The 26,828-nt window shown below is 37.7% G+C and overlaps 2 protein-coding genes across 5 annotated transcripts; one reads left to right on the forward strand and one right to left on the reverse strand.

The window, feature by feature from the left end:
* Positions 1 to 894: 894 nt before the first annotated feature.
* Positions 895 to 5,328, reverse strand: taf5l (TAF5-like RNA polymerase II, p300/CBP-associated factor (PCAF)-associated factor). Of its 3 annotated transcripts, none has more exons than XM_028017791.1 (6): positions 5,173 to 5,328; positions 4,354 to 4,495; positions 4,146 to 4,250; positions 3,311 to 3,718; positions 2,958 to 3,277; positions 895 to 2,476 (listed from the first exon to the last, which is right to left on the reverse strand). In XM_028017791.1, exons 2-6 carry the CDS (start codon positions 4,490 to 4,492, stop codon positions 1,676 to 1,678), a joined length of 1,773 nt encoding a protein of 590 aa, XP_027873592.1. In that variant the 5' UTR covers positions 4,493 to 4,495; positions 5,173 to 5,328; the 3' UTR covers positions 895 to 1,675. The 3 variants fall into 3 exon arrangements, with proteins under 3 accessions (XP_027873592.1, XP_027873591.1, XP_027873589.1); XM_028017790.1 differs by having other exon boundaries at positions 895 to 1,624; positions 1,657 to 2,476; positions 2,958 to 3,718; XM_028017788.1 differs by having other exon boundaries at positions 2,958 to 3,718.
* Positions 5,329 to 5,773: 445 nt separating this feature from the next.
* On the forward strand, positions 5,774 to 26,511 carry nup133 (nucleoporin 133). 2 transcript variants are annotated; one of them, XM_028018921.1, is made up of 25 exons: positions 5,775 to 6,082; positions 6,846 to 6,961; positions 7,456 to 7,559; positions 8,114 to 8,347; positions 8,480 to 8,650; positions 9,532 to 9,687; positions 10,700 to 10,770; positions 11,704 to 11,851; positions 13,030 to 13,180; positions 13,934 to 14,088; positions 15,005 to 15,096; positions 15,260 to 15,423; positions 16,484 to 16,578; positions 16,648 to 16,872; positions 17,743 to 17,865; positions 18,509 to 18,608; positions 18,692 to 18,955; positions 19,741 to 19,874; positions 21,141 to 21,299; positions 22,269 to 22,404; positions 23,409 to 23,527; positions 24,603 to 24,683; positions 24,766 to 24,830; positions 25,419 to 25,507; positions 26,256 to 26,511. In XM_028018921.1, exons 1-25 carry the CDS (start codon positions 5,955 to 5,957, stop codon positions 26,390 to 26,392), a joined length of 3,417 nt encoding a protein of 1,138 aa, XP_027874722.1. In that variant the 5' UTR covers positions 5,775 to 5,954; the 3' UTR covers positions 26,393 to 26,511. The 2 variants fall into 2 exon arrangements, with proteins under 2 accessions (XP_027874723.1, XP_027874722.1); XM_028018922.1 differs by lacking the exons at positions 18,509 to 18,608; positions 18,692 to 18,955; positions 19,741 to 19,874 and having other exon boundaries at positions 5,774 to 6,082.
* Positions 26,512 to 26,828: the final 317 nt, after the last annotated feature.

A 26,828-nucleotide genomic window follows, 5' to 3' on the forward strand; every position in this document is an offset into this window, starting at 1 on the left:
CCAAACACCTTATAGTTTATGACAAAGTGAGACCTCTTGTCTCTACACAATCTTTGTTACTCTATTATTTTCTATCTGCTGAGCTTCTAGAGCCACTTGGAAATCAAGAAGATACAGTAAACACTATATATATATATTTACCAAACATTAACAGTAGCACTACTTCAACATGTCTTTAGTTAAGTAAAAAGTAGCCGTTCAAGAAATTACTCAAGTACTTGAAGTTTGCTTTGTAAATATATTCTAGCTTCTAGTATATATTTACTCATAAGTTATATTTTCTTAGTATCAAGCTTTTATATCTTACTGAGATAATTAAAATAAGACACTTAAAATAAGAAAAATATTCCAACATAAAAACATCTTGGTGAGGAAAATTATCTTGTCAGAAAGAAAACAAGCATAAAACTCCTTAATTTAAGATATTTAATCTTACTCAGATTTCAGTTTTTGCAGTGTAAGAGTAAAAAAGGATTTGGTACTGAGTACTGAGTAACTGATCAAATTATCAATCATTTAATATTTAAAAATTACATAATCAGAAAGACCAAAATATAAAATTAAGTGGAAATTTTGGTATTTTAAGGGCAAAAATGACAATAATTCATATAAGTAACAAAAAATAACAAAATCATGCGAAAGAAACATTTTCCAATTTTTTTTCTTTCAATGTTAAACTTATGAAACTTTAACAAAAACTGAAGGTGTGTCTGTCTGGTGACATTTTGGTTAAAAAAATCTTTGTTTTTCTTTCAGTGGGTAGAAAATCCAAATTTTACTCAAGCAAGAGTAGAAATACTTCATAATAAAATTACTCAAGTGAAAGTAACTAGTTACTTCACAACTAACCCTGTAAGGATGTAGTGGGAACAGAAAATGTACGGGGAACAGAGCTGCTGAAACTTACAAGTTTATTCCAACTGCATCAATAAGCAAGTTATCAATAACGTTGTTTTTGTCCATAGGAAAAAAAAAAAAATTCCCCTTTATATGGCGCCAAGCATCCAGATTCCTATGGAACCGAGTGAAAAATGCCCAGAAACTGCCATGTATTTGTACTTCATCTACAGTACGATAAAAAATACATCAACAATCTGGTTTCACAAGTTTGTAAGAAACAGAAAATCCTTTTTTTGTTGCCGATTGTTTTTGTGCTTTCTTACGATACCATGAAGAACGAGTATTAGAGCCACGTTAAGAAAGTAGAATTAAATTATGAGAATACAGCTTAAATAAAACGAGACTAAAGTCAAAACTACACGAGAAGTTGTAGTATTACAAGAATAAAGTTTACCACAATAACGTCATAGTATTAATAAAGTCAACTTTTTTCTCTAAATATTACGGTTCTTAGACTCATATTACGACTTTATTCTCAAAATAAGTTTTTATTTTCACATTTTTACAACTTTGTTCTCAAAATATGACTGTTTATATTGTGTGTTACGACTCGTAATGTTACAACATTTTTGTAGGATTCTTATTGTATAACTTGTTTCTCGTAGTTTATTTTCATAATATGACTTTGTTCTTATTATTACGATTTTATTCTCAAAATGTGACTGTATTCTCATTATTTACATTTACATTATAAACATGCTTCCACGATGTTCCAACAGCACATCAACATGAATGAAACTTTGTGGAAGTGAAATCGGAGCTGAGTCGTTTGTTGCTACGGCTCGGTTTTCTCCAGCGCCGTTCCTGTGACCAGCAGCAGGTTGCAGGCCATGAACTGGACGTTCAGGACGTTGCTGGTGTTTCCTACGTACTGACCCACCAGCTCGCCGGACGAGCCGTCGGCAGCCGGCGCCCCGCCGTGTGCGCTGCGGATGTCCCAGACGCGGACGGAGTTGTCTATGGAGGAGGACGCCACCAGGCTGCTGTCTGGGCTGAAGGACAGGCTGGTGATGCTGTCCGCGTGGCCGCGCAGCTCTTTGAACAGCGTCCCCGCCGCCAGGTCCCACAGCTTCACCCGCTGGTCCTCGCCGGCTGACGCCAGGTACTTCCCGTTCGGTGAGAAGGCGAGCGCCAGCACAGCGCCGCGGTGGCCCGTGAAGAGCCGCACCGACTGGCCCTGCTGGGTGCTCCACAGCCGCACCGTTTTGTCCGTGGAGCCGGTGGCCAGGTAGTTGGAGTTGGGGTGGAACTTGACGCAGTCGACGTCAGACAGGTGGCCGACGTAGAGCCGCAGCGGGTAGGAGCGCGAGAAGGTCCAGAGGCGGGCAGTGCGGTCGTGGGAGCCGCTGGCGAAATAGAGGCTGCAGGGGCTGACGTCCAGGTCCCACACCGGGTAGCCGTGGCCCTGGTACAGCACCGTGTTGGTGAAGCTGCCCAGGTCCCAGTAGCGGATGGTCGAGTCCTCGGAGCAGGACAGCAGGCCGGAGCTGTCGGTCAGGAAGGCGGTGCGATAGACGGGACCGCTGTGGCCGTGCAACATCTTCACCTCGCTGCCGCAGCCGTCCTCCTCGTCCACCTGGAGGACGACAAAAAAGATCAGGATACGAATATCTGAGTTTAAAAAGTCGACAATTTTTAAGAAAAAACATCCAAATTTTGAGGATAATTTCAAACTTTTGAATTTCAAAGTTAAAAATTTCCCAGAAGAAAAACTAAAGCAAAACAAAAAACGAGGACATTTGCTTAGTTTCAAAAGTTTAAAATTTGCAAGAAAAATTTTGAGTTTGATCTTAGAAATGATTATGAAAAAACAAAAACATTTCTGAACTCCAAAAATCCAAAATATGTGAAAAGTCTGAGTTTCAAATATGGAAAATTTGTGTCTTCATTTTTGTCTTACTTGAAATTAATCTCAAAATTTCCTGGAAAAAAAGATTCTAAGTTCCGTTTTTATGTATTTCAGTTAATGAAAATGTTCTCTCACTTTCAATTTTAGTTAACTATCGTAATGCTGATCTGAACTCTTAAAGTAAAGACGACTAGTTTTGTCTGCTCACCTCCTCCTCTTGCACGTCGCACGCCAGGTGGATGTACGACACGTCGGCCTGGTGCGGTTTGGCCTTCAGCTTCCTGGCCCGGAGGCTCCACAGCTTCACGGCGGAGCTGTCGAACCCGGCCGCCAGCAGCCGGCTGTCCGGCGAAACCTCCGCCGCGTTCAGCATCTGCTCCGTGTGGTGGAAGGCGTAGAAGCAGATGGTGGTGAGCGACGGAGGGCCTTCGCGGACTTTCTTGATGCAGTCCTGCAGCGCCAGAAGCGCCACCTCGTTCTGCGGGATCCCGGCAGGAACCTCCAACGCCTCGGCGCCGCCCTCGGCTCTGCCCACGCCCGCCCAGGAGCCGGCGTTGGCAGCCGCCATGGAGCCAGCGGTGGCTCCGTACAGCTGGTACTCGGTTCGCCTGGAAGCGGTGACCTCCACCTGCAGGTGTGTGCTGAGTGTCCTGCAGATGGCGCTGTTGTCGTCGCTCTGAAGGTAGCGCAGCAGGTAGCTGTGAGCCGGCTCCGTCAGGTGAACCACGTACTTATGCTCCAGGAAAGACCTCAGCTTGGGATTGGCGGCGACGTCCTGCGCCGTGACGACGTGGCGGAGCTGCTCCACCACCGACCGCTGCTCCCCGTCGTGAAGAAAGGTGTCGTGAAAACGGACGTAGAAGCTGTCTACTGCCCCCTTCAGGCCGCAGTGCACCATGTCAAGGTGGAGATAAACGAAGAGCGGGTAGAGGAGGCAGCTGACCTCCTGGGCATAAGAGATTTCTGTTTCTGGTAGTGGAAAAATAGGAAATATTCTCAACATTCAGGATCAAAAAAGGCCTTAAAAGTTCCCATTTAGAGTTGCAACTAACGATTATTTAAGTAATCAATTATTCTTTTCGGGGTTGTTTGCTTGACACCAAATTTGTTAGATTTTCTTTTCAAGTCAGCAGGTGGGGTGTGGTTGCTTTACTAACCTCTTTAAACTGTCACAAATGTCTAAATCTAAACTCTATGGAGGTAGATATGTGCCAATATCCTCCTTCACCAGCTCTGTTTACACCAGAGCTCCTTCTTCTACTGGGTTGAACAGGCACATGAACACTGCTGCCATCTAGTGTCTAAAGGCTTGTTTTGCAGTCAAGCAAGAATAAAGACTATTTGAGAAGTACTGATGTAAAGGATGCTACAAGCAGTCAAAGTGTAGGTGTGATACCTGAGAGAAAGCAGCGGAGCCTGGAGAACTGGACCTCATACTGCTGCGGGTCGGGCTGGCAGGGAGCAGCAGAGACGATGTTGGCACAGCCCGACTCTGTCTGCACTGCTCACAATGAGGAGGAGAAGAAGAAGAGGAGGAGGAAAGCACTTTAGTTACATCATGATGATTGTATTTTAAATAACGGCCAAAGAAAGAATGAGCTCACCAGTCAGACCAGCAGCCAGCTCTTCTGTGGACTGGAAGAGTTTGGCTCCTTTCAGGGAGCCGTCAGTATCCACATACTGTCTCCTCTTCAGGTACTGAGCCACAGCGTACTGGATCTGCTCGGCCCGGACCCGTTTCATGACCTGACAGGTACAAAAACATTAACACACAGGCCTCCAAATCCAAGCAGGACATTCATCATTCTTTGTTACTAATTTATGAGGAGTGTGATCTAAAACCAGCTGGAATGACTGAGAGTACGGCAGGGCAGTATGGATTTAAAATAAACTATTTTTCGAACCAGATCCCATTTTAAATCTTTTTTTTTCCTTTACAATCTAACCGAATCATAATAAAGCTAGCTGTTTAAATCAATTGTTTTTGCGTTTTTATTAGATGAATTTGACTAGATAAATAGGCTAGTGTGTGTTTTGTCTGATAAACCAAAACTTATACTAAAAAAATGCTTCCACTTAAAAATACTAACCTGGTTAAATTTAAGTCACATTTTTAGTTTTCCTAAAAACTCCTCCAATTTAGAAACTAGAATACATGAACTATTCAAATCTGGACTAAAATATTCTACACTAATGGGAAAATATTTAAAACCCAGTTTGTGATGTACAAAACTGTTATTTTGCCTTTTATTTTACTTTGAAATATCAAAACGTCTTGATGCTGCTGCGACGCAACGCTGTCAGAACGTTAGATGGAGCTAACCGGCTACTTTAGCTCCGTTAGCAGCGGTGCTAACGGTAAAGGCTTTTCATGGGAATATGTTTCATTCTGAATCACTGCAGGCTACAAAACATTTACTCACTGCATCTTGTCGTGTTATCCTCAGCCGTCAGATCATAAAAGCAAGGCGGTCTAGTTTAATCCAGATTCTAACTGAACGAATATTTCTACCTTTCATTGCCGCGCCATCATGGATTATCTTCTTTTAAACTAGCTGACAGTTAGCGAACTGGCGTAATTTCGCATTACTGCCACCTACAGTCTGGACTGTAAAACAACGCACTTTCTCCAAAATGTTTACAAAGGGGACGTATATTCTACTTTTTAGCACTTTTCAGTCGCTGCAATTTTTTATTGGATGAATTATTATAAATTAGCTTTTAAACAAACTTTTAAATAGAAATAAACACTTGAGACACTGTGTCTGAATTCCAGCTGTACTTTTAAATGTACTTTTAAATTGAATTACTCAGTCAAGTTAATTTTTCGTTTATATCTGAAACGTCTAATCACACAAATAGCACGAGTTTATTAAAAAAAACAAACACGTATTGGAATAAAATTGTTAATGGTATTCTAATTTGTTGAGATGACCATATTCTCTGTTGCGATAAATCAACTCCTTCCACGGCCACTAGAGGGCTCTCTGTGATGATTTGAGTTCTGTTCTGGTCACGTTGTTGTTGAGTGATGACGTTCAATCATCGCGACTGAACCGCGCGTTGTTTGGAGAGTGCTGTGTTGAAGAGCGGTTGAATTGATCTTTTTCACCGTTTGATGTGGATTTATTCGGTCTGCTGTTTTGTGTATTGATAATCAGAACTCTTTATAGACTATTGAACAGTTCGGAGTCCAGGCGCAGGCATGTTTAGCCCCCGCACCGCCCCGGGCTCCGGCCGCAGGCACCAGGGCAGAGTTACTGGGAGGAAAAGCGTCTCTGGGTCGGGTGGTGGGTTTATGTTTTCCCCGCGCAGGACGCCTATGACGGCGAGGTGAGTGGACGCACACTGAACACAGGCTTTGTTGTACTGTAGTTTTATATTTCCACTTTAAAGTAAAAAACCCCACACATTTGTACGTCCTTGTTTCCTAGGGAACTCGAGTAAACAAAAAGCACATGCAGTCATTTACCTGCTTTTAAAACAATAAAAGCCCATTTTAGCTGAAATTTTGGTATTTATGCATAATAAAGTTTACCGTATAAAATCATTGGCTTTTGCAGCCATTCTAGAATATTAATGCAGAGGACTAACAAGTAAGCCGTTCACGATAAAAAAAAAATCTGGACGTTAATTGTTCCAGAAGTTATTGCGATAAATGATAATATTGTTGTTTTGAGAACATTTTCAAGTAATATAATAGTAACAATGTACTAACGCAAGAACACATTCCCAAAGGTCAATAAACTTTAAATTCTGCCTGTAGAGCTTTTCATTTGGAATTTATTTATTATTGATTGTCTTACACTCTCTCTGTATTGTGCACAATATACAAATAAACCTGATTGAGTGATTTCATCTAACAGTGCTTGGAAATAAATTTTCCCACAACAAGAGCGAAGAAATATTCAAGAGATCTCAAACTTTGGTGCTGCATTTTAGTTAAAAAATGGCAGTCCAGCTCAATCAACACTTTTCCTTCTGTCCTCTGCAAATCGTTAAAATCCACATTTTATCAGAAACTAACACTTTATGTTATTACCCTGTTGATTATGCTAAAAATCCAGTCCTGATGTGTGTAATCGCTCCTCGTCAGGTCGACGCCCACTCGAGTGCAGAACCACACTGTCACTGAGACGGTTTACTACGACGTTCAGACGTTTGGTTCGTCGCTGCCTGTCAAAGTGATGGAAGCTCTCACCATGGCTGACGGTGAGAAAAGCTTCATCCCTGATTGGAGGGAAAGAAACAGGAATGCTCTATCTATAGTTAAAGCCATAAAATTACACACACCTTGTTGTTTTTCTCACCATCTGTAGTGAAATCAGACCAAGCTTTTCTTTTTTTTTTTTTGGTAAACTAGAGTTACTAAAATTATATGTATTTATTAAATGTCACAATAATGACAGAATATGTCAGATATTTATGCATTCACATTTCTAAATGTTAATTAGAGATATTTAAGATTAATTGCTAATTTCTTTGAAATGTCACTTGGCGATTCCTACTTTGAACTATTCTTAATTTCGCTCTCAGAAATGTTTTTAAGTGTTGTTTTAATTCACCAAATAAATGTACAAAACATTGATGCATTTACATGCTGAAATAAATCCAAATTTTCAGTTTGGTGTGTTAATAAACAGGGGAAATATTAAAGTTTTATTCTTTTCCACTATTGTTTTCTAAGTCGTTTCTGGTTCTTCTAGCTGACGACCCAATCTCAGTTAAGGTGAACGAGAGCGGCTGGGCCTGGATGGTTTGTGGAGAGAGACTAATAATCTGGAAGATCTGCCAGACCGCTGTAGCCAAGGTATGATAAACCAGATCAGTAGGGCGGGGCGATAAACCAATCTTATTGGTCCTTGAAGACTCAATTTTTGTGAAAAAAGATCTACACAAACTGAGCTGCTAATCCCAATAAAGCTTTTTTTCTCAACAAAACAACTTTTTTATCGTAATTTTGAGACGTTTTTACTGGTAAAATTGCATCATTATTCTGCTAATATTTTGATTATAATCTTGTAATTAAACATTCTTGTAGCCCAGCTCTAATACTCCACTGTAGTGGTTGAAATAAAATCTACTTTTTAAAAATATTTTCTTTTTTAGAATAAAGCTAGGAAATTTTTTTGGTGTAAAATTGGATCTTGTATTGAAACTTTTTTTTTTTCATTTAGAAACAAAAGCTAGCAAAAAAAGAGATACAAATCGGTTCTTGGATGAGCTTTTATTTTGAAGCCATTTCATCCAGCCCTACATAAAATATGATCTGTTGAAAATGAATAAGTTATAAATAGTTTCTGATGTAGAATAGATTAAGTCTTTTTTAGTTTGAATGAGAATAAAACGTGTGTTTTGCTGCAGCTGTCTGTTTGCAAAGAGCTCCAGCTGCCCAGCAGTGAGTTCACCTACACGGCCGACCTGGTGGCTCTGACGTCGGCCGCTCCTCTCAGGACGGCCACCGTTCAGTCCGTCTCCATCCTCGCCGTGGCTGCAGAAGGAACGGCTCGCTTCTGGCCGAGTCTGGCACACGAGGGGATCTACACAGAGTCGGATGTGAACCTGGGAGATCTTTGCAACTTCGTTGTTGCACTCAGAGTTCGTAAAAAATAGAAAAAGTTTGAAATTATTTGTATTTATCTTGACAGAAATCTTGTTTTTAAGCCTTGTGATGGTTTCTGTCCGGTTCTTCTGCTGCTATTTCAACTTTTTTCCTATTTTCTCTTTAAGGGTGGAAGCTTTGTCTTATCGTCTGTGAAGAATCAGCTGCTGAGAGCGAGCTCAGACTCTTCAGGGAAGCTGCAGTACCGAGCCCTGCAGCAGGGTCAGGGGGTTCTGTCCGGGATCGGGCGCCGTGTGTCCAGTCTGTTCGGCATCCTCTCCCCTCCAGCTAACGACGAGGTGAGTTATATTCAGTTTGCAATTCCAGCTAGATGGAGAACGGCAAGATATTTTACACCCAAAAAAAAACATCAGATGAACTGGATCCTTTGGGGTTTAGACATTTTTGATGTCCCAGTTTATTCTAAACTTTTTTTATTATTGTTTTTGTTTTCTTTTTTATTTAAATAATGTGTACAAACCTCAACATATAAAAGAAGGGGCTCAAAATAAATTAGTAGGATGAACGACTACGTAGGCCTGTCGCAATAAGTGATAAATCAGTTAAATTAAAACAAACTCAATTATTTCTATTTGCATGATTTATTGTTTTTCTCTTTCTACCACAAACAAGATGATAAAAAAATCTTCAATCTGGTGTTTTGGTCTCAACTAGACATTTGATTGAAGATCAATTTTAAATAATTCATTTTATTTGTTGTTTCTATTATTTTGTTTATTTATTTTGGATATTTAAAATGTCTTCTAGATCCAGTATTAAATGTTCCTTCGAATTTAAAGTTTATTTGAGAATGTTTTGTTGCATTATTATGCAATTAATATTATATTACTTGAGAATGGTCTGAAAATAACAATATTATTGTTTATCACAATAACTTCTGGGAAAATGTATTGTCCAGCAACATTTGTTATAGTGTCAGGCCTACACCTCTCCCCCCACACACAAAAAAAGATTTCAGAAAGAAAAAAAATCAGAATTGAGCATCAATACCTGCTGTGTTAGTGAAGCCTAAAGTAAAGTTTCAGAAAGTAAAGTTTAAAAATGTTGTTTCAAATGCAAACCAGCGCTCTGGATCTGGAAAAACCTTGAAAACTCCCAAAAATCTGTCCAGCATCAGTAGTTGAACTGTATATAAATCATCCTATAAATGTCTCTGCAGCTCTACAGCGTCCTGTGGGTGGAGGGAACCAGCTGCTTGTACTCGCTGACCAGCTCCACTGTGAGCAAATGGGAAGTGGACGACAGCACAGAGCACCAGATCTTCAGCTGGGACACCAGGAAAGCTCTGACTGAGAGCATCGTGGATTCAATCTGGGTCAGTAAGAACGCAACATGTGTTGCAGTGAAATGGCTGACAGCAGATTCGAACTACTGCTGGAGTCAGGAATCCAGCTGGGACTGCATTTACATATACTGCAGATGTTTTTGTGTTCTTTTCTAGAAAGAAAAGGCAATAAATATATCCTAAAAAGTGGCTTTTATTTCAATCAGCCCTTCTTCTGCGAGTTGTAGGACGGAGTACTACAACGAAAATTGAAAAAACCAGAAACAAACATTACATTTCGATGAATTTCAAATATGTTGGTCAATGTTTCATTTATTATGGTACAGAATAAACTCTAAACAGATGGGTTTTGAGTCTTGATTTAAAGGAACTCGGTGTTCCAGTTTTCTGGAAGTTTGTTCCAGATTTGTGGTCCGTAGAAGCTGAATATTAGCAGAATAAAGATGCCGTTTTACCACAAGAACGTCTTAAAATGAAGAGAAAAGTTGTTTTAAAGAAAAGAAATTGTAGATTTATCAAGATCTGACATGACCAGATAAGTTTGTTTGTTTTTTCTTTTTGAAATACTCAGTTGTTGCTCAATAATTTCAAAGTCCTGCTACCAATAATAATGTGATGCAGATTAAGTATTTCTTTATCTTAATTTAACTTCAGAAGATTCTCAACATTATAAATTTTGGTTACTCTTGTTAGTTGGAGTTCTAGTAATACTTCTTCTTCATTCTTCTTTTATGAATTTATTCTCATAATTTCAAAAAATTTAATCCTAACCTAGCCCTAATATTCAAAGTCTAAATAAATAGAAACTGTAAAACAAGATGGCGGCTGACACCACTCTGAAATATGGAAACTCAAAGACTGAACTGGTGAAAATAATCTCAATTTTCTAAAAATTAGATTAATAATATTGATTTGTCGCCCAGCCTTACTCAAAACTAAGGCCTTAATAAAATTGCTAAATACTATTGTTATATTATAGGAAGCTGCATGTTTAAAGCAAACATTGATTTTCCAGAAAATGTGACTGAATTTTTTCCTCCAGGGGTCAGAGAGCAACTATGAGGAGCTGAAGGAGGGAGCGAATGTCACATACCTGGATATGAAGTCGAGCCAGTGAGTGGTTTCATCTTTCTGTCTGAAAGGAAATGAAAAACATCAGACTGATGATGAGAAATCATTTCAGTCCAGTTTTATTGTGACTTGTGTTGATTAAAATGCAGCTAAAGAACAAAATCAGAGCAGTACACACTGACAGGTGTCAGGTCGTTGCACCTTAATGCAAGAGTTTCTTGTAAACTAGATGATAAGAGAGGAAAAATGAAGGGAAGGTATAAATAAGTGTTAACTTGTTTATTATGAAGACAAGAAAGCAATTTGTGTGATTCAGAAATTCAACATTAACAGGTTTTAATCTCTTTTCTTAGAGCATTAATGTATGTTTCTTATTCTGTGAATACTGAATTTAAGCAATTTTAAAAGCAGATTTTAGCAGATATTTTTGTAAATATAATTTCCAAGCTTCTTCGTCTCTCCCACTCATCTCCTTCAGACTAGCCAGCAGCAATTAGCAAACACCTGGTGGAACTGAGCCTCAGCTAAACTCATTGTATGAGCTGCTTCTCATTGAAACAGATAAAAATGTTGTTAAAGGTTTAATAGAGGAGCCATGTTGTGATGACTTCCTGTAGTTTCAGAAAGAGCAGGAGTTTCTTAAAGAGACAGAGGCCCAATTTCAAGGCATTAAACTACAAAGTCAAATTTCTTTTAAGTCATATTTGATATATACAAAAAATTTTATAACAATTATTTGCCTGATTGGGCTATAAATCGGCACTATGTGCCTGGAAAACATTTAATCCTGCCTCTTTAATGTAGCATCTTGTGTTTACGGTGACTTTTTCTTATCGTTTTGGCCGACTGTTGACGCTCTTAAGCACTAGACTCCCCATTGCACCTTGTAAATCAAATAACTGACACCCTGAAAATTTGATCTCCGTGCCCACCGTATGATGTCTAAATCCCAGACCCTGTTGTGTATGCCTCCAGACTCGGCCTGGTGGTTTTGGCTGCAGCCTGGCATCCATCAGATTCGCCCTGCCTGGCTTATTTCTGCCTGGTCACCCTGCAGGAGACCGGAGACACAATTTCTGACCAGTTCACCGTGGAAGTGACCAAGTACAGCTGTCCATTCCAGGTCAGTGTCCATCCTGCTCCGGCACGCTTCAAGAACTTTTTTTTACATTCTGGAAAATCAGTATAAAATGATAATCTTCCACTCTTATGTTAATATTCTGAGACTTTTATGGTAATAAAACAGAGAAGCCTGAAAAAAGATGGAAAACATTACAAGCAGATACAAATTTATTATAGAATATCTAAAAATACACATTTCTCAACCTTATTCACTGCAAAAACACCAGATCTCATTTCTTGCGCAAATATCTTATTACATTTGAAATAAGACAAAACTAATTTATCTTTGCATCAAGATATGAGCTTCTTTTAAGTTAAAAAATTCTTAATATTTATGAAAAAGTACTAGTTCAACTGGCAAATAAATTTACTTATAACAAGACAATTTCCCCATGCTATAGGTGAAATAATCTGCCAATAGAACTGATCATTTTTCATCAATATCAAGGAATTATTTACTTAAAACAAGCTTCTATATCTTGCACATAAATTTTAATTCACGTATTTGAATGTGTTTTTGTCACTTTTTGTTAAAGTAGTTTTTATGTAGACTAAAAGGTACACATTTTTTTATTTTACCCATTTATGTATACATTTATTTAACTTTTGCTTGCTACTTTATTTATTCTACTTTGTAGATTGCAAGACCTTGACACCAATGTTGTCGATGTCTGGTTATTTTTATTTTTATTGTAGCATTGTGATATTTATCTTTGTGTTAAAAGATCCTCTATGTAATGTTATTTGTTTGAAATAAAGTCAGTTGGTGGAATCCACTAACTCACTCTTTGGTTACCTAGCAACAAGTAACTTGCTCACTCTTTGGTTACCTAGCAACGAGTAACTGGCACAGCAGAAGTTTCAGGTTTGGCCTCTGTGACTCATAACTGCCTAAAATTAAGAAAAAACAACGGTGTGGAGTGAAAACTGCCGATAAAACAGGAAAGTTTACGCCACCAGTTTAGCAATATTTAGGTATTTAAAACAAAGTGCTAATTAATAATTATCTATAGACTGATATGAAATGCTTGTATTGTGATTCGTTTCTCTGCCTTATTGCCCAGCCTGGGTTTTATTCTCCACTGATGTACTCCTAATAACGGGGTAAAACACATTTTGAAATAATAGTTTAAGTTTAAAGGCCTTCTGTTTATTCTTGACTCTGTGCGGTTCCATCAGAGCGAGGAAGAGCTGCAGGCCACACGCTTTGTGCTGCCCGATCCACCTGGTACCACCGCCGTCCTGTACAACAAAGAGATGGTGTCGGCCTGCTCAACCGGCACCAGCAGGGCGGCGCTACCAGATGAGAAAATTAGCTTCAACTCACCAGGTAAGACTCATTTCTTTCCCCTCTTATATAAACCTATAAAAAAAAATCATCCAACTGAAAAATGTTAAATTCTTGAAGGAAAAAATATTGATGACATCTTTGCTTTGTTTTGGGTTTTATGACATTATTAGAAGAGAGACTAATGAGAGCTTATTAAAATATTAAATTATCTACTCTTGCCTATTCTGCAGAGTATTGTTAAAAATACATATTTTATATATTTCTTTGTCGTTATCAGACAGAAGTACAGATATAAATGTGCAGATAAAGAGAAGTTGTTAAAGATATAAATGTTTTGATCAGGATTTGACTTTGTGTTGTTTCTCACCACTAACACGGTAACGTAAAAGTGACTTAAAGGGAAACTGTTATGAAAAATTAATATTTAGCATGTTTTTGTTTTTCTATTTAGGTTTTTATTTCTTCTAAAAATAAACCCCAAATGCTTGAAAAAACGCACCCAGCCGTTTTCTGGAAATATGTTAACGGTTTTCGTGGAAAATTAGCCATTTCAAAAACCTACTGATTATTAAGTCACATTCAACATGCACTGAGCCGTTACCTAGCAACTACAACCAAACTCAGCCTGTTGCCTAGCAACCTAAGCTGAGCTCCAGCTCATTTGGTCAGCTTGTTCTAATGCTGTATGAGCTGTACAATGGCTACTGGAAAAGAAAAGTGATGCGACAAGTGTAGGGAAAGGCATCAATGTGGGGTTTAAGTGTAAGCAAACAAATGTGTCTGTCTGTTCAGGTGATGGCATACGTGGAGGAGGCTGCTGCTCCAACCTGCCGGTGTTTTTCTCCAAGAACAGTGGACTGGTAGCTGTGGTGGCCAGAGAGAGCGCCTCCATCCTGCCAGAGACCATGGAGGACTCGCTGTGCTCCTCACTGGCTGCAGCGCCCGAGGTAAAACGACCAAAACACAATTCGATTATCGATATCTCTGAAGGTTTACACCAAGGAAAGATGAGTCTAATTCAGTTGCAGCATGCTACTGAAATATAACTTTATTCTTCTGGATGTTTTGCAGCCGGATGTTTCTTGCATTAAAGTGTTTTGAAGCCTTAGTATGTAACTATGTAACTTTTATGAAGATATTTTTGTACTAGTTTAAAACTATCACCATGACATGATGGTATAACATATCTACCGCAATAACAAATTTTGCTGGACGATAAATTGTCCCAGAAGTTATTGCAATAAACGATAATATTGTTGTTTTGAGACCATATTCAAATAATATAATGGTAATAATGGCTTAATAATGGAAGGACCCATTCTCAAAGATCAATAAACTTTAAATTAATAAACATTTAACTCTGGAACTGGATGACTTTTTAAATATCCAAAATAACAGAAACAACAAATAAAATGACGTATGTAGTATCTGTAAACAAAATTGCCCTTCAAAAAAGCAGCTAGTTGAGACCAAAGCACCAGACTGAAGACTTTTGTTATCTAGTTTTTGGTAGAAAAGAGAAAAACAATAAAATATGGAAACGGAAATAATTGAGTTAGCTTTAATTTATCATTCAATTCATTGATTTCTTTCTTATTATCTTATTGTTATTATATCTCCTCCACCTCTTCCCTGTCAGCTGGAATTACCAAAATTATTTCTACTTGCTAAAATTCGCAATAATGAGAGAAATAATAGGTCTGATTTATTTACGCACTAATTTCTTCTGGCTCTGTGTGCCTCCAAACAAACCCTCTATCGCACCGTTTGAGATGTGAAACACTGATTAGAAGCAGGGAAACCTGAATAAAGAATTTGCATTGAATCATTTAATCACTTTCTTGATATAATTTTTTTTTCCAGATTTCTTCCATGGAAACACCAACCAGATCAGAGCCCGTTGCTCAGGAGGACAAAACCAAACTGCTGAAGGCAGCTTTCCTCCAGTTCTGCCGGTATGTCGCTACAAAACAACTATTTCTTACCAACTAATTTCTTTATATTTTGGTATTCACTGCAGTAATCAGCATTACTGCATGGATCTGCTTTAAAATAAAATAAAAAACTGCAGTCATAATAGAATATTAGTGTGATTCCTGTGTTTTCCTTCTCGCTCAGTAACGACCTGGTTGGCGCCCAGACGGTCACAGACGACCTGTTTACTGCCGACGCTGATGGAGAGGAAGGAGCTGAGCTGGACGCCGTTGTGTTTCAGATCAACCTGGAACTGGTGGACGATTACCCGGCGTCAGACCCTCGCTGGGCCGAGTCTGTCCTCGGCGGTGAGGCATGCTTTCCATCTTAAAAACTTCATATGGTCCCAATTATTAAACAAGCACTACACATTACATTTAGTGAAATACCATCACCAAATTTATTCAGCAACTACATCAAATATGTTGATCAGTGTTGCATGTACTGCTAATCAAAGGCAGCTCTAATCAGGTGGGTTTTTAGCCTTGATGTAAAGATACTCAGTTTTTCAGCAGTTTTGCTGTTTTCTGGAAGTTTGTTGCAGATTAGAGCAGGATAAAAAGTGAGTTCTGCTTCTCCATGTTTGGTTCTGATTCTGGGGAATCAAAACTTTTGTCAATATTTTGTTAATGTCAAAAACACACAATTTCTCGATTGCAGTGTTTCCATCAAATAAAAAACGCAAGAAAAATCACATGTGAATTAGTTTGTAGTCATTAAAAAACATCCAGTGCCATCATCCTCCAACTACTTCCTGTGGACTTTTTTGTCATTTCCTCCAGTAGTCATCCGGCTGATGATCACGACTCGTGTGATACAAAAAAACTGTTTCTATTGCAGTTTTGTGAAATACAGTAATTTCAATACAGCCAAAAAAAACACCTCATCCTAGCGCTTGCTGTATTTTCATGAAGTCAATTCACTGTTGTAATTTCAATATACACAATTATATGGTCAATGGAAACATAGATGGAGTAGACCAGAACCAGAAGACCTGAATAATCAGGAAGGTTTTTAATGTATTTATGTATTTTAACAACAGTATTTTATTTTAGCAGCGGCATTCTGGATCAGCTGCAGCTGTTTGTTAGATTTTTTTAGGCAGACCTGTGAAGAAACTGTTGCAGAAATCAATTTGACTAAAGATAAACACATGGATGAGTTTCTCTAGATTTAGTTGGGACATTAGTCCTCTAATCTTAGAGACAGTCTTCAAGTGATAGAAGACCGACTTTGTAACTGCCTTTATGTGACTCTGAAGCTTCAGGTCTGATCTTTGCTTTTTTCTAATAACTGAAGCTGAAGATGGATCTTCTTTTGGCCCAAAGATAATAACTTGAATTTCATTTTTTTCTTTGGTTATTTCAGAGAGTGCTGGTTTTCCTCTCACGTCCCTCATCATCCTCCACCAGCTGGAGGACAAGATGAAGGCTCACTGTTGCTTCATGGACTTCCTGCTCCAGGTATCCTAACTCCGTTCCTCCTCTTCCATGTTGGGTTTCTTCACGTCTCACGTTTGACCTGCGGATCAGGTGGGCCTGCTGGACCGACTCAGCCAGGTGACGGTGAGGTCGTCTCCCATGGCAACCCGCCTGCTGCTGTGCGAGCACGCTGAGAAGCTGCAGGCGGCCATGGTGCTGAAGAACCACCACAACAAACACGCCGAGCTGGTGAACCGGGCCATCAACGTCGCTCTGCAGCGAAGCAACACTGCGGTGCCGCCCAGCCTCACGGCGGCCGACGTCTTCTTCAGGGAGGTGTGTGTCTGAGGAACTGCTGTTTGGCCGCCGGATGACATTTTAATGATGCAGCCCAGGGTTGCCCAAAGTGAGGCCCAGGGGCCATTTGTGGCCCTTGGACTGATTTTGTCCGGCCCCTGACTGCAATTTAAAAATGATTCAAATTTGTCCCGTAGATGCAGATGGAGAGTTTTAATTTACCAGCGGAAAATTTGTTACAGACCTCTTTTTTTTTACACAGAAACATGTAAAGTACAAGACAAAGTCTGTGATTTTATAACCAAGTTTTAATAAAAGGTAAAACCAAGATTCTTTTACTGAAAAAACAACTTTGCTGCATCCAAAATGATCTTTTATTCTTTCCTAAACGTGGCTGAAAAGAGCAAGCGTTTTGAAACAAAGTCACCCAGATCCTGTTCTTATTACTGAAAATTTATTCAGTTGAGCCCAAAAGACACTGAAAACTAAATGTTTTTCTGTTAGAACAGCAAATGGCGTATCATCATCTTTGTTGAAGAAAAGAAAAATCTTTCAAGAAACTCAAAACTTTTGAGAGAAAGGAAATTTGCTAGAAAAAAAAATCTCGTTTTCAGATTAATGTCAGAAATTTCCACCAAAAAAAATCTTTTAAACATTTTTCTAAAGAAATTTTTCCAAGTTTTCCAGAAAATTTCTGATATTAGTCACTTTTTTTGGTGAAAATTTGCTCCTGATACACAGTTGTAAAAAATCCCTTTCGGGATTTGGATCTACAGTAAATATTGGGCCACTTTATTTGGTTGATTTTTATTTTTTGTATTTATTTTTTGGGCCGCCATTACTTTTGAGTCTACAGTTTTGGCCCACGGCTAAACGTTTGGACACCCCTGATGTGGCATTTTCCCCCAGGTGTCTCAGATCTCCTTGTTGTTCGACTGTCTGGTGGAGGAGGAGGAGCGGATCCTGAAGGAGAACCCGGTCGACTCAGAGCAGTGGGCTGATGTTGTGCTCACAGTTAACAACATACTCAAGGTAAACGCGTCACTAGTTCACAGCTAGTGCAGTCGCAGTGAGCAATAAATCCATTAGTCACATGATAAAGAAAAATTTAATCAATAATTTCCATTTGCATGATGTATTGTTTTTCTCTTTTCTCTCTTTCTGGATGATAAAACTTCAGTCTGTTGCTTTGGTCTCAAAATTGTCCTTTTTTTGAAGATTCATTTTGTTTAACTCATTTTATTTGTTGTTTCTCTTGTTTAATTATTTTTGAATACTTAAAATGTTTTAAAGTTCTAGTGTTAAATACTAATTAGATTTTAGGGGTGAAATTTCGACCTCTTAGCTCGAACACCATTACCTTAGGTCAAAGGTTAAAGCCCGTTCTGAGTTCCCAGAGCCACATAGCCTTTACCGCTAAACACCGCCTCCTCTGTAACTTTTTAAATACTTTTAAAAGCAGAGAAAATATATGAAAAGTGAACAAATTCTAAGTGGTAAATATTTTTGGAGTTTTTTGCATAGCAAAACTCCATAAATTGAGTTATTTTGTGCTCTTTGATGCTGAAAATAAGCAGCTTGTAGCTAATATTTATGCCTGACATCATTGCACCATGTTGGCACCTTTGTTCTTTATGCAAAAATATAAATCAGAAAACTTGTGGTCTGTGTGCAGGACATGCTTCAAGCTGCAAGTCAGTACAGAGAGACAAAAGCCTCCATGTACAGAGCTTCAGAAAATGCATCTGCAGAGCCAGAATATATTCCATGGACGGGTAATATACCAAAGCGACGTATTGATTTAACATTAAATAATAATTAAATATTGAACAGTTTTCCCCCACCCCGTTCCCTCCAGCTTCAGGCGGTGTAGGAGGCGTTCGCACCGTCCTTTCTCACCAGCACGAAATCATCCTGCACTCTGTCTACCCTCACGCCGACTCAGAGTTGCGCAGCGCCCTCTGTGAGCAGCTGGTGGCGCTGTTGGACATCTACCTAGGTGGCTATGTGGCCCAGCTGTCCTCCCTGCAGAAGCAGGGGCCCCTGGGGGCCCAACAAGAGCGCTACGACGGCCTGGAGATGGAATACAGCCAGCTGCGCTCAGAGCTACTCAGCCCTCTGTGTGAGTGGAAGACGCTAAGCTTTGACAATCTCTTACATCAGAGGCGCCCAAACTTTTTTCCTTCGAGTCGTCGAGTTGAAACAGGGCTAGAGAATAAATCAATAACGATATCTACCGCGATAGACGTGATCAATATCAACAGATAGTTTGTCTGACAGCTAATCAAATGTTGGTGGAATCAGCTAACTCACTCCTTCTTTGGTTGCCTAGCAACTCACTCATTCTGTGGTTGCCTAGCAACAACCTGCTGAGTAACTGCGCAGCAGCAGTTTAAGGTTCCACCACATTTAACTGCCTAAAAATAATAATAATTGTTTTTTTAAAACAACATGGAGGGAAGACTGTTGATAAAACAGGAATGGTCACATCACCTGTTTGGCAGAGTTTCAGATATTTAAAACAAAAAAATTAGTCAATAATTATTAACATCAACTGATATGAAACACTATGTGTATTTTTTTGTACTTAGTATTTTTTTGTAACAAAAAAAAAAAGTTCACATATAAAGTCTGTATCTGCCCAAAATCCTTCGGAAGGCCACTAAAGGCCCCCGGGCCGCACTTTGGACACCTTACTTTGGTATTATGTTGGAAACGATTAAAGGCCCTGCCCATTTAGCTATCTGCATTGATTATTATAAGCTTTTATTTTAATCATCTAATTAAATATTCAGTAAATTACTTCTCTATTAAAACAATTATTTAAGCATTTAATAAAACTAATGTTTTCAGTAGGTATTTAATTTTGTCCCTTTTGGGCCTCCATATGGATGATGTGTGTTGCAGTGGAGCTCGGTCAGTACCAGTGGGTCGCGGCGCTGGCAGAAAAGTACTGTGACTTCGACATCTTGGTCCAGATGTGTGAGCAAACCGACAACCAGAACCGCCTGCAGCATTACATGGCCAAGTTCGCTGACCAGGTACAGAACCGGTACAGAACCAGCAGATGCCAAACCAGGGAGTCCTTTATTATTTAATATGGAAAGGTTTGTAGTTGTGTTGAACATTAAAACACTCAGAAGTGTCTTAATCCGTACATCACTGCCCACTTAATATCTCCCTAAATAAGCTTTCTAAGAGTATATACAGTATATTGTTATTATTATTAAGTGGCTAGTGACGGAGACTATATATACAGTATATATATATATATATATACTGTGTATATATATATATATATATATATATATATATTTTTTTTTTTTTTTTTTTACCGGATCTGTGTTCAGGTTCCCAGACAGTCAGAAAAATTATAAAAATTATGTTTTCCTGATCTGGAAAAATGCTGAATAAATTTGGAAATGCAGCATGAAAAAATGTTTTCTAACTCGACTCCCTGTTGTGTCCTTCTTTCCTCCCTTCCTTCCTTCATCATGTAGTTCCTTTACTTTTGGGCAACTTTCCTTCCTCCCTTTCTCTAACAGACCCTTCCTTCTTCCCTTCCTGTTTTCCTTCCTAGTGTCCTACCCTTGTCACTAAAAAACTTTCCTTTTTTCCTACATTTTTCTTTGCTTCCTTTGCACTCCTTTATCCTCCTTCCTTCCATTTATCCTTCCTTCCATTTGTTCTCCCAGCTCATCCTTTCTTTCTTTTACTTCTATCCTTCCTTCCTTCTTTCCTTCCTTCCATTTGTCCTTCTTTTCTTGCTTTTTTCTTCCTCCTTTCCTTCTTTTCCTCCTATAATTTCACCTTCCTTATTTCCCTTCTTTTTCCTATTTGTCTTTTCATTGCCTCCTTTCTTTCTTTCTCTCTTCCTTCTGTCCTTCCTTCCCTCCTTTTTCCAATCTATCATTTTTTTCTTTCTCCTTTCCTTTGATCCTTCGTTCTATTTGTCCTTCCTTGCTTATTTCCTTCTAGCCTTCCCTATTTTTTACTAAGAATTTAGTTTTTCATCTCTCCTTGCTTTCTTTCTCCTTTCTTTTTTCTTTCATTCTTCCTTCCTTCCTTCCTTTGATCTTGCTCCTGCTCGTACCAAATGCCAACTCTCCTTGTCCTCTACTCAATCTGTCATAAAAACTCAGTGAATTTTTTAATCTCTTTTGCAAATGAAAACCTACAAATTAACTGTGTGAAGAATGGCTAATCCTCATTTCTGAAACAAACAACATCTAAACACAAACAAACATTAAAAACCGAATCCTGCTCACGTAAACAAATTCTTCCTTTGTTTCGCTCTGTTTTTCTAGAACTTCTCTGACTTCCTGTTTCGTTGGTACATGGAGAAAGGGAAGCGGGGGAAGCTGCTGGCCCAACCCGCCGCGCAGCACCAGCAGCTGGCCAGCTTCCTGCAGTCTCACCAACACCTGAGCTGGTTGCACCACATCTGCATCAACGACTTCCAGAATGTATGCAAACCTCTGTTTAATAAACCAACTCTGTTTGATCTTAGCTCAGAATGGGGCTATTCTGGCTTTAACGTCTTATGTAAACTTTGGTTTTCCAGTTTAAAAGGGGAAAAGATCTTTTTTGCTAAATTTCAAGTTGAGTGAAAATGAGTTTGTAAATAGAGTCGGGGCTTTTATTGTTTGGAAAAATGTGCTAACGTATCTTCAATTAATAACCAAATGACGTTTTTTTTTAACTGTATTCAGTTTTAAGATTCACAATATATTGATAATCAGTCGGTTCCCTGTTGGAGAACAAGTTGTGCAAAAAGTACTGAAACATTATCAAGTTGATCATGTACATTCAAATATTTAGAGAAAGTCACATTAAGTTCAGCTGTACAAAAACCAAATATTCCAGACTTTATCAATCCAGTCCGATTTATAAAGCACATTTAAAAAATAAAAAGTTTACCTAACTTGCTCTGCAGTGGGACAGATAAATCAAGACAAAATAACAATAAAATAAAAATATTGAAAGCAAATAAGACATACAAACGTCTTTTTTGTAAGCTTAAGTTTATACTAATGAAATTTATTAAAGTTTATAGCCATAAACTTCAATACATTAATAAAAACTGGTTATGTCATGTTTTTTAATTTCTGTTTTATATGTATGATTTTGCACGTTTTCAATATTATGTTTTATTGTTTTACTTAATCAATATTTCACTTCCTAATACTTTTCAGATATATTGTTTATAAAAGCCCATCTACAGTTAAGTGCTTATGCTATAAGCACCTAAAAAGACAACAAATATTCTAAAATAGAAAACGGAAAATCAACGCACATTGTGTAAAAAGCCACTGAAAAGAAATTTATTTTTAAGAGAGACCTGAAACATCAGCATGAGATGCATCCCTAATTTTAATATTTTGTGGGTAGCGTATATTTCATGTTATCTGTTGTTATAACTTTGCTCCCTGCAGGCCCACAGGACTCTCTACAGTCAAGCCAACAAAGAAACGCGATACTTTGTGAAGAAGAAGACTCTGCTGGCTCTCAGTAAGCTGACGGCGCTGGCCTCAGATCTGCCACAGCATGAGATCAGCAAACAAGTCGACGGTAAAAAAAAATATCCACCCTCATCAGACGGTTTTAGACTAAGTTTGTTTAGTTCTGACATCTCTCCTGTTCTGTGTTGTCATAAAATACAAGGGAGATTGATGTGATGTTACTTTATGTGAGCGTAAACATTGCAGATTAGCTGGATGCTTAGCTGCAGTTTTTCGGCTCAGATTCTTTGTGTATGTTTCAGTTTCTGGTAACAAGATGGAGATTCAGTGTTGAATTGTTCATCCAAAATACATTTCTGACTCTATAAGGCATATTTAAACTGTTATAAGTATGAATTTTATGTTTAAAACTTATGCTTCTTTTACCTTGGGCTGCAACTAATGATTATTTTTGTAATGAATAATTTTATTGTTTTTCTGACGATTAATCGAAAAAGAAAGTTCAGATTTTTCATTTAAACCAATTGAGCTTATTTCACACAGTATTAGAAGTACATTTAAAAGATACATATGAACAAATAATTCATTTTTAAAATAAGAAAATTTAAAATTTTCTGTCTAAAATGCAATGACAGCATTTCTTTGGTGTATACTTGATTGTTTGTTGCAAAAGATGCTTCTGCAGCTAAAAAACTTCTAACATCAGCTTATGGAAAAGTTCTGCTCTTTCTGCTTATTAATACAGTATGTGGATAATCTGTTTGTTTTTTATTTTTTTAATTAGCTGATTAGTAATTGGATAGCAAAATTTTTAGCAAAACTTGAATCAGACCTGAAATTCAAAATGTATATATTTTTTGTACAATGTTGACTTAATTACTGCTCTGAATATGTTGTTTTTTCAGCCTATTACCTTATTTGAATCTGTATTCTCCAGTTAAAATTAACCGATTACAAAATAAGTTGACGAATATTTCAATAATTAACAATTAACTGTTTCAGCCCTACTTTTAGCATTTATTTTTCTGCATTTCTAGAGAGACAAGCTGTAATAATTAAACACTGCAACCTGTTGAGCTGTAGCTGACAGCGCCATGTCTCTGCCTGACTCAGATATTGTGGAGCAGGAGCGCTTCCTGTTGCATCAGGAGACCCTGCCCAAGCGCCTCCTGGAGGAGAAAGAGCAGAACCTCGACACCATGCCTCTGCTCAACGCTCACAACCTCATACAGGTAAAAATAAAACACTGATCACACAACTGTCATCCAGGATCAGGTACTGACCAGCTTTAAGCTTTAAACAGAATAATCTGACCAGCTTCTGCCTCACATTTTTTATCAATTTTTTACACATATTGACACATATGCTTGATTTTGCTTCCACTTTTTTATTATTCACAAACAATTAATTGATTTACGACTAATGGTTTATTAGATTAAAGTTAGTTCCAATCGATTAACTAATAACGTCCGCTTATACTTATTTCGGTGTTGTAGTTTGACCGCCATCCAGCCGCTGGTCATCCCTAAAGGGAGCCGAATCACAGGAATCAAAATGGCGGCGGGGGCACATTAGAACGGGAAAGAGAAACGGTCCAAGCGGAGTCCGTTGTGGGATGAAAAATGCACTTTATGCGGTTCTGTTTTGAAATGTAAGCCTTCGACAAGCTCCTTAAGTTTCGCCTTAATAGCTGCTACAAAGCCGAGGGTGTGATGAAAAGCGGTGGAGATAACACAGAATGAAAAATTCACCTTTTACGGTTGTTTTGAAATAATAAATTTTCTTAATAGCTTCATTACAGTGCACCATCAACTTCTCATTTAAAAATCAATTATGTGCGACGATAAAAGAGAACTTAGATTTCTCAGAAAATGGGTGCTTATAAACTAATCGTTAGTCGATGGATAAGATTAGTTAACTTTAGATCAACTATCAGTCATCCCTATTCAAATCAACACTTTAAGTTGGTGTGTTACATATATGTTAAAGAAAATACACAACATTTTGTTTGTTTTTATTGTGAGAAAACGTTCAAGAGGCTTAAATTACTGTAACAGAGTGAAACAAACAAAAGATCGCAAGTCAGAATGAAGCTCATATAACAGACTGGATCCAAAAATTGGATAAAAAATTGAAAAACATCTGTGATTCACAGGGATGTCGAGATAGATGCACTTTATAGATATATTTAGTTGTCTAACAGAACTGTAGGAATCCGGTTTTGTAGTTCTGCTAAGTGTAATCCAGTTGGGGAAATCTCAGATTATGAGAGATAATTTTCACAGATTAGCATTTCCTTCCCTCCAGCTGTACATCTGCGATGACAACAGGCAAGCCAACGAATACGACTTCAAAAAAGCTCTGGACCTGCTGGAATACATCGATGAGGTAACGTCCTGTTTGTGCTGCACCTCTGGGTGCCATTTTGAATCAGTAGTCATGTAAACGATTTTCTGTGATTTTGTTTCAGGAGGATTCTGTGGACATCGATTCTCTGAAATGTGAAATCTTAAGCAAAGCACTCAGGAGAGACGAGTAAGATCTTCATTTAATTTAAATTATTGAGAGGTTAAATCGGAGGTCGTGTTTCGTTTACTGTGACGCCCACATAATGTAGAGTAAGATTTTTGCTTTTACTTTTTTCACTTTTGTCCATTTGTTATGATGAGTAAGCAGAGCAACAGCCAGCAGCATCTGATTAACCTAGCAAAAAATTATGCTTTATGAATGCAGAGCAGAGAGAAAAAATACCAATTACTCTATCAATTATTCAGTTAATCAATTAAACTGATAAAAAAAAATTGCCATATTGTGTATATTTCTTTTTAAATTTAACCCTTTTTTTAGTAATAGAAATGCATTGCAAATGCAAGATGCAAAAAAGCTAATATTTTTTATAAGAAAAACATTTAATTGTCTGAAATGCAATAACATAAGATATATTACTGCGCAGATTGTTTTTAGATTAGCCTATTAATAAATAAATAGCATGAAAAGGAACTCTTCCATTATGGTCACAACTGTCTTCTACTGCCCTCTAGTGGTCATAGATTTCTGTCAGGTTTACGTTCTTATTCTGTAAAATATTTCACAGAATGTGACTTTACCGTTGGTTTCTTTCAGCTGGTCCTCTGCTGATGGGAGCGACGATCCTCTGGAAGCAGCTAAAGACAGCATCTTTGTGAAAATCCTCCTTAAACTCATTCAAGAAGGTGAAACACATCAAGTTAGATTATTATTATAGTAAAATGGCATAATTCTTACTTTGAATGTTAGGAACAAATCAAAACTCTTCACTGTTTTCTTTCTTTTTTCTCTTTTTCTTACTTTATTTCTCTTTCTTTCTCTCTTTTCTTTCTGTCCCCCTTGTTTTTCTCTTGTCTCTTTTTCTGTTTTCTTTCCCTTGTCTTTCTTTTTTGTTTTTCTTTTTATCTTTTTTCTTTCTTTCAATTAAAAGTTCAACAGAACAAATATATGGGAAAGAAGCACAAATAAACATGCAATATTTTAAACAAAATGATTTGTAAAATAAACCAAAAGGTGTTTAAAAATGTACTAATTCGCCAGTCCATACGTTTACATACAAACTCTTATTCAAAATTGTAATTCACTACAGTAAATGCATATATTAATGTACATACACACAGATTAATATATATTAAATTTTGAAATAACTTTTAACTGTTTATTATTTACTCCTTAATTGTGCAATATTTTTACTTTGCTTAATTCCGTCTAAGCCAAGCAGCTAAAACTTAAAGTTTTGTGTTAAACTTTCTGATTTAATCGTGTTAAACTTATAGATCAGCAGCATTGGGTTGAATGTGTAGTTTTGATGCAAATATTCATGGATTAGAACAATCTAATGAATATATAAATTTGCAGTGAATCCGATCTTTTCCTGCTTTAAACACATTTTTTTTATAGAGAAACCTTAAACTAAGTCTCCTTTCCTTCCAGGTGTTCCTCTGCAGACTTACCTGCCTGATGTGAAAGAGCTGCTGGAACAGGACGAGTTGAGCACTTTGAAATCAAAGCCTTACTTTGAATTTGTCCTTCGAGCCAACTATGAACATTACTTTCAGGCTCAGATGTGATGGCTGCTTTTTATTGCAGTTAAGCTTTCTGCACTTCTGTTTGGCCTTACACTCTAATAATGTTCAAGATTTGTATGAGTTTTGTTCTTTTTCTAAATAAATATCTTGGCAATTCTTGATTTCTTGACTTTTTTTTGCAAAAACACAAGGAGGGAATGATTTGTAACCTTTTATTTATTTATTAAATGATTATTTCCTGAGAAGAGCATTGAAACTTTGACTTTTCTAAACTTTACTGAAGTTTCTAAACTTTCTTGCAGAATCATAAGTAACTAGTTACAGTAATTCAGTAAAAATTTTGTTTACTCAGTTTAGCAAAAGTTATAAGTTCAATATGTACAAGATGAGGTGCAAAATTAGCTCTAAATGAACCGACATGATCTACTTTCATTGCTTCAAAAATAGATTCCTTCTGACTTCCAACTGTGAAAAAAAT

Source organism: Xiphophorus couchianus, chromosome 5 (assembly GCF_001444195.1).
Source record: "Xiphophorus couchianus chromosome 5, X_couchianus-1.0, whole genome shotgun sequence".
Lineage (NCBI taxonomy): Eukaryota > Metazoa > Chordata > Actinopteri > Cyprinodontiformes > Poeciliidae > Xiphophorus > Xiphophorus couchianus.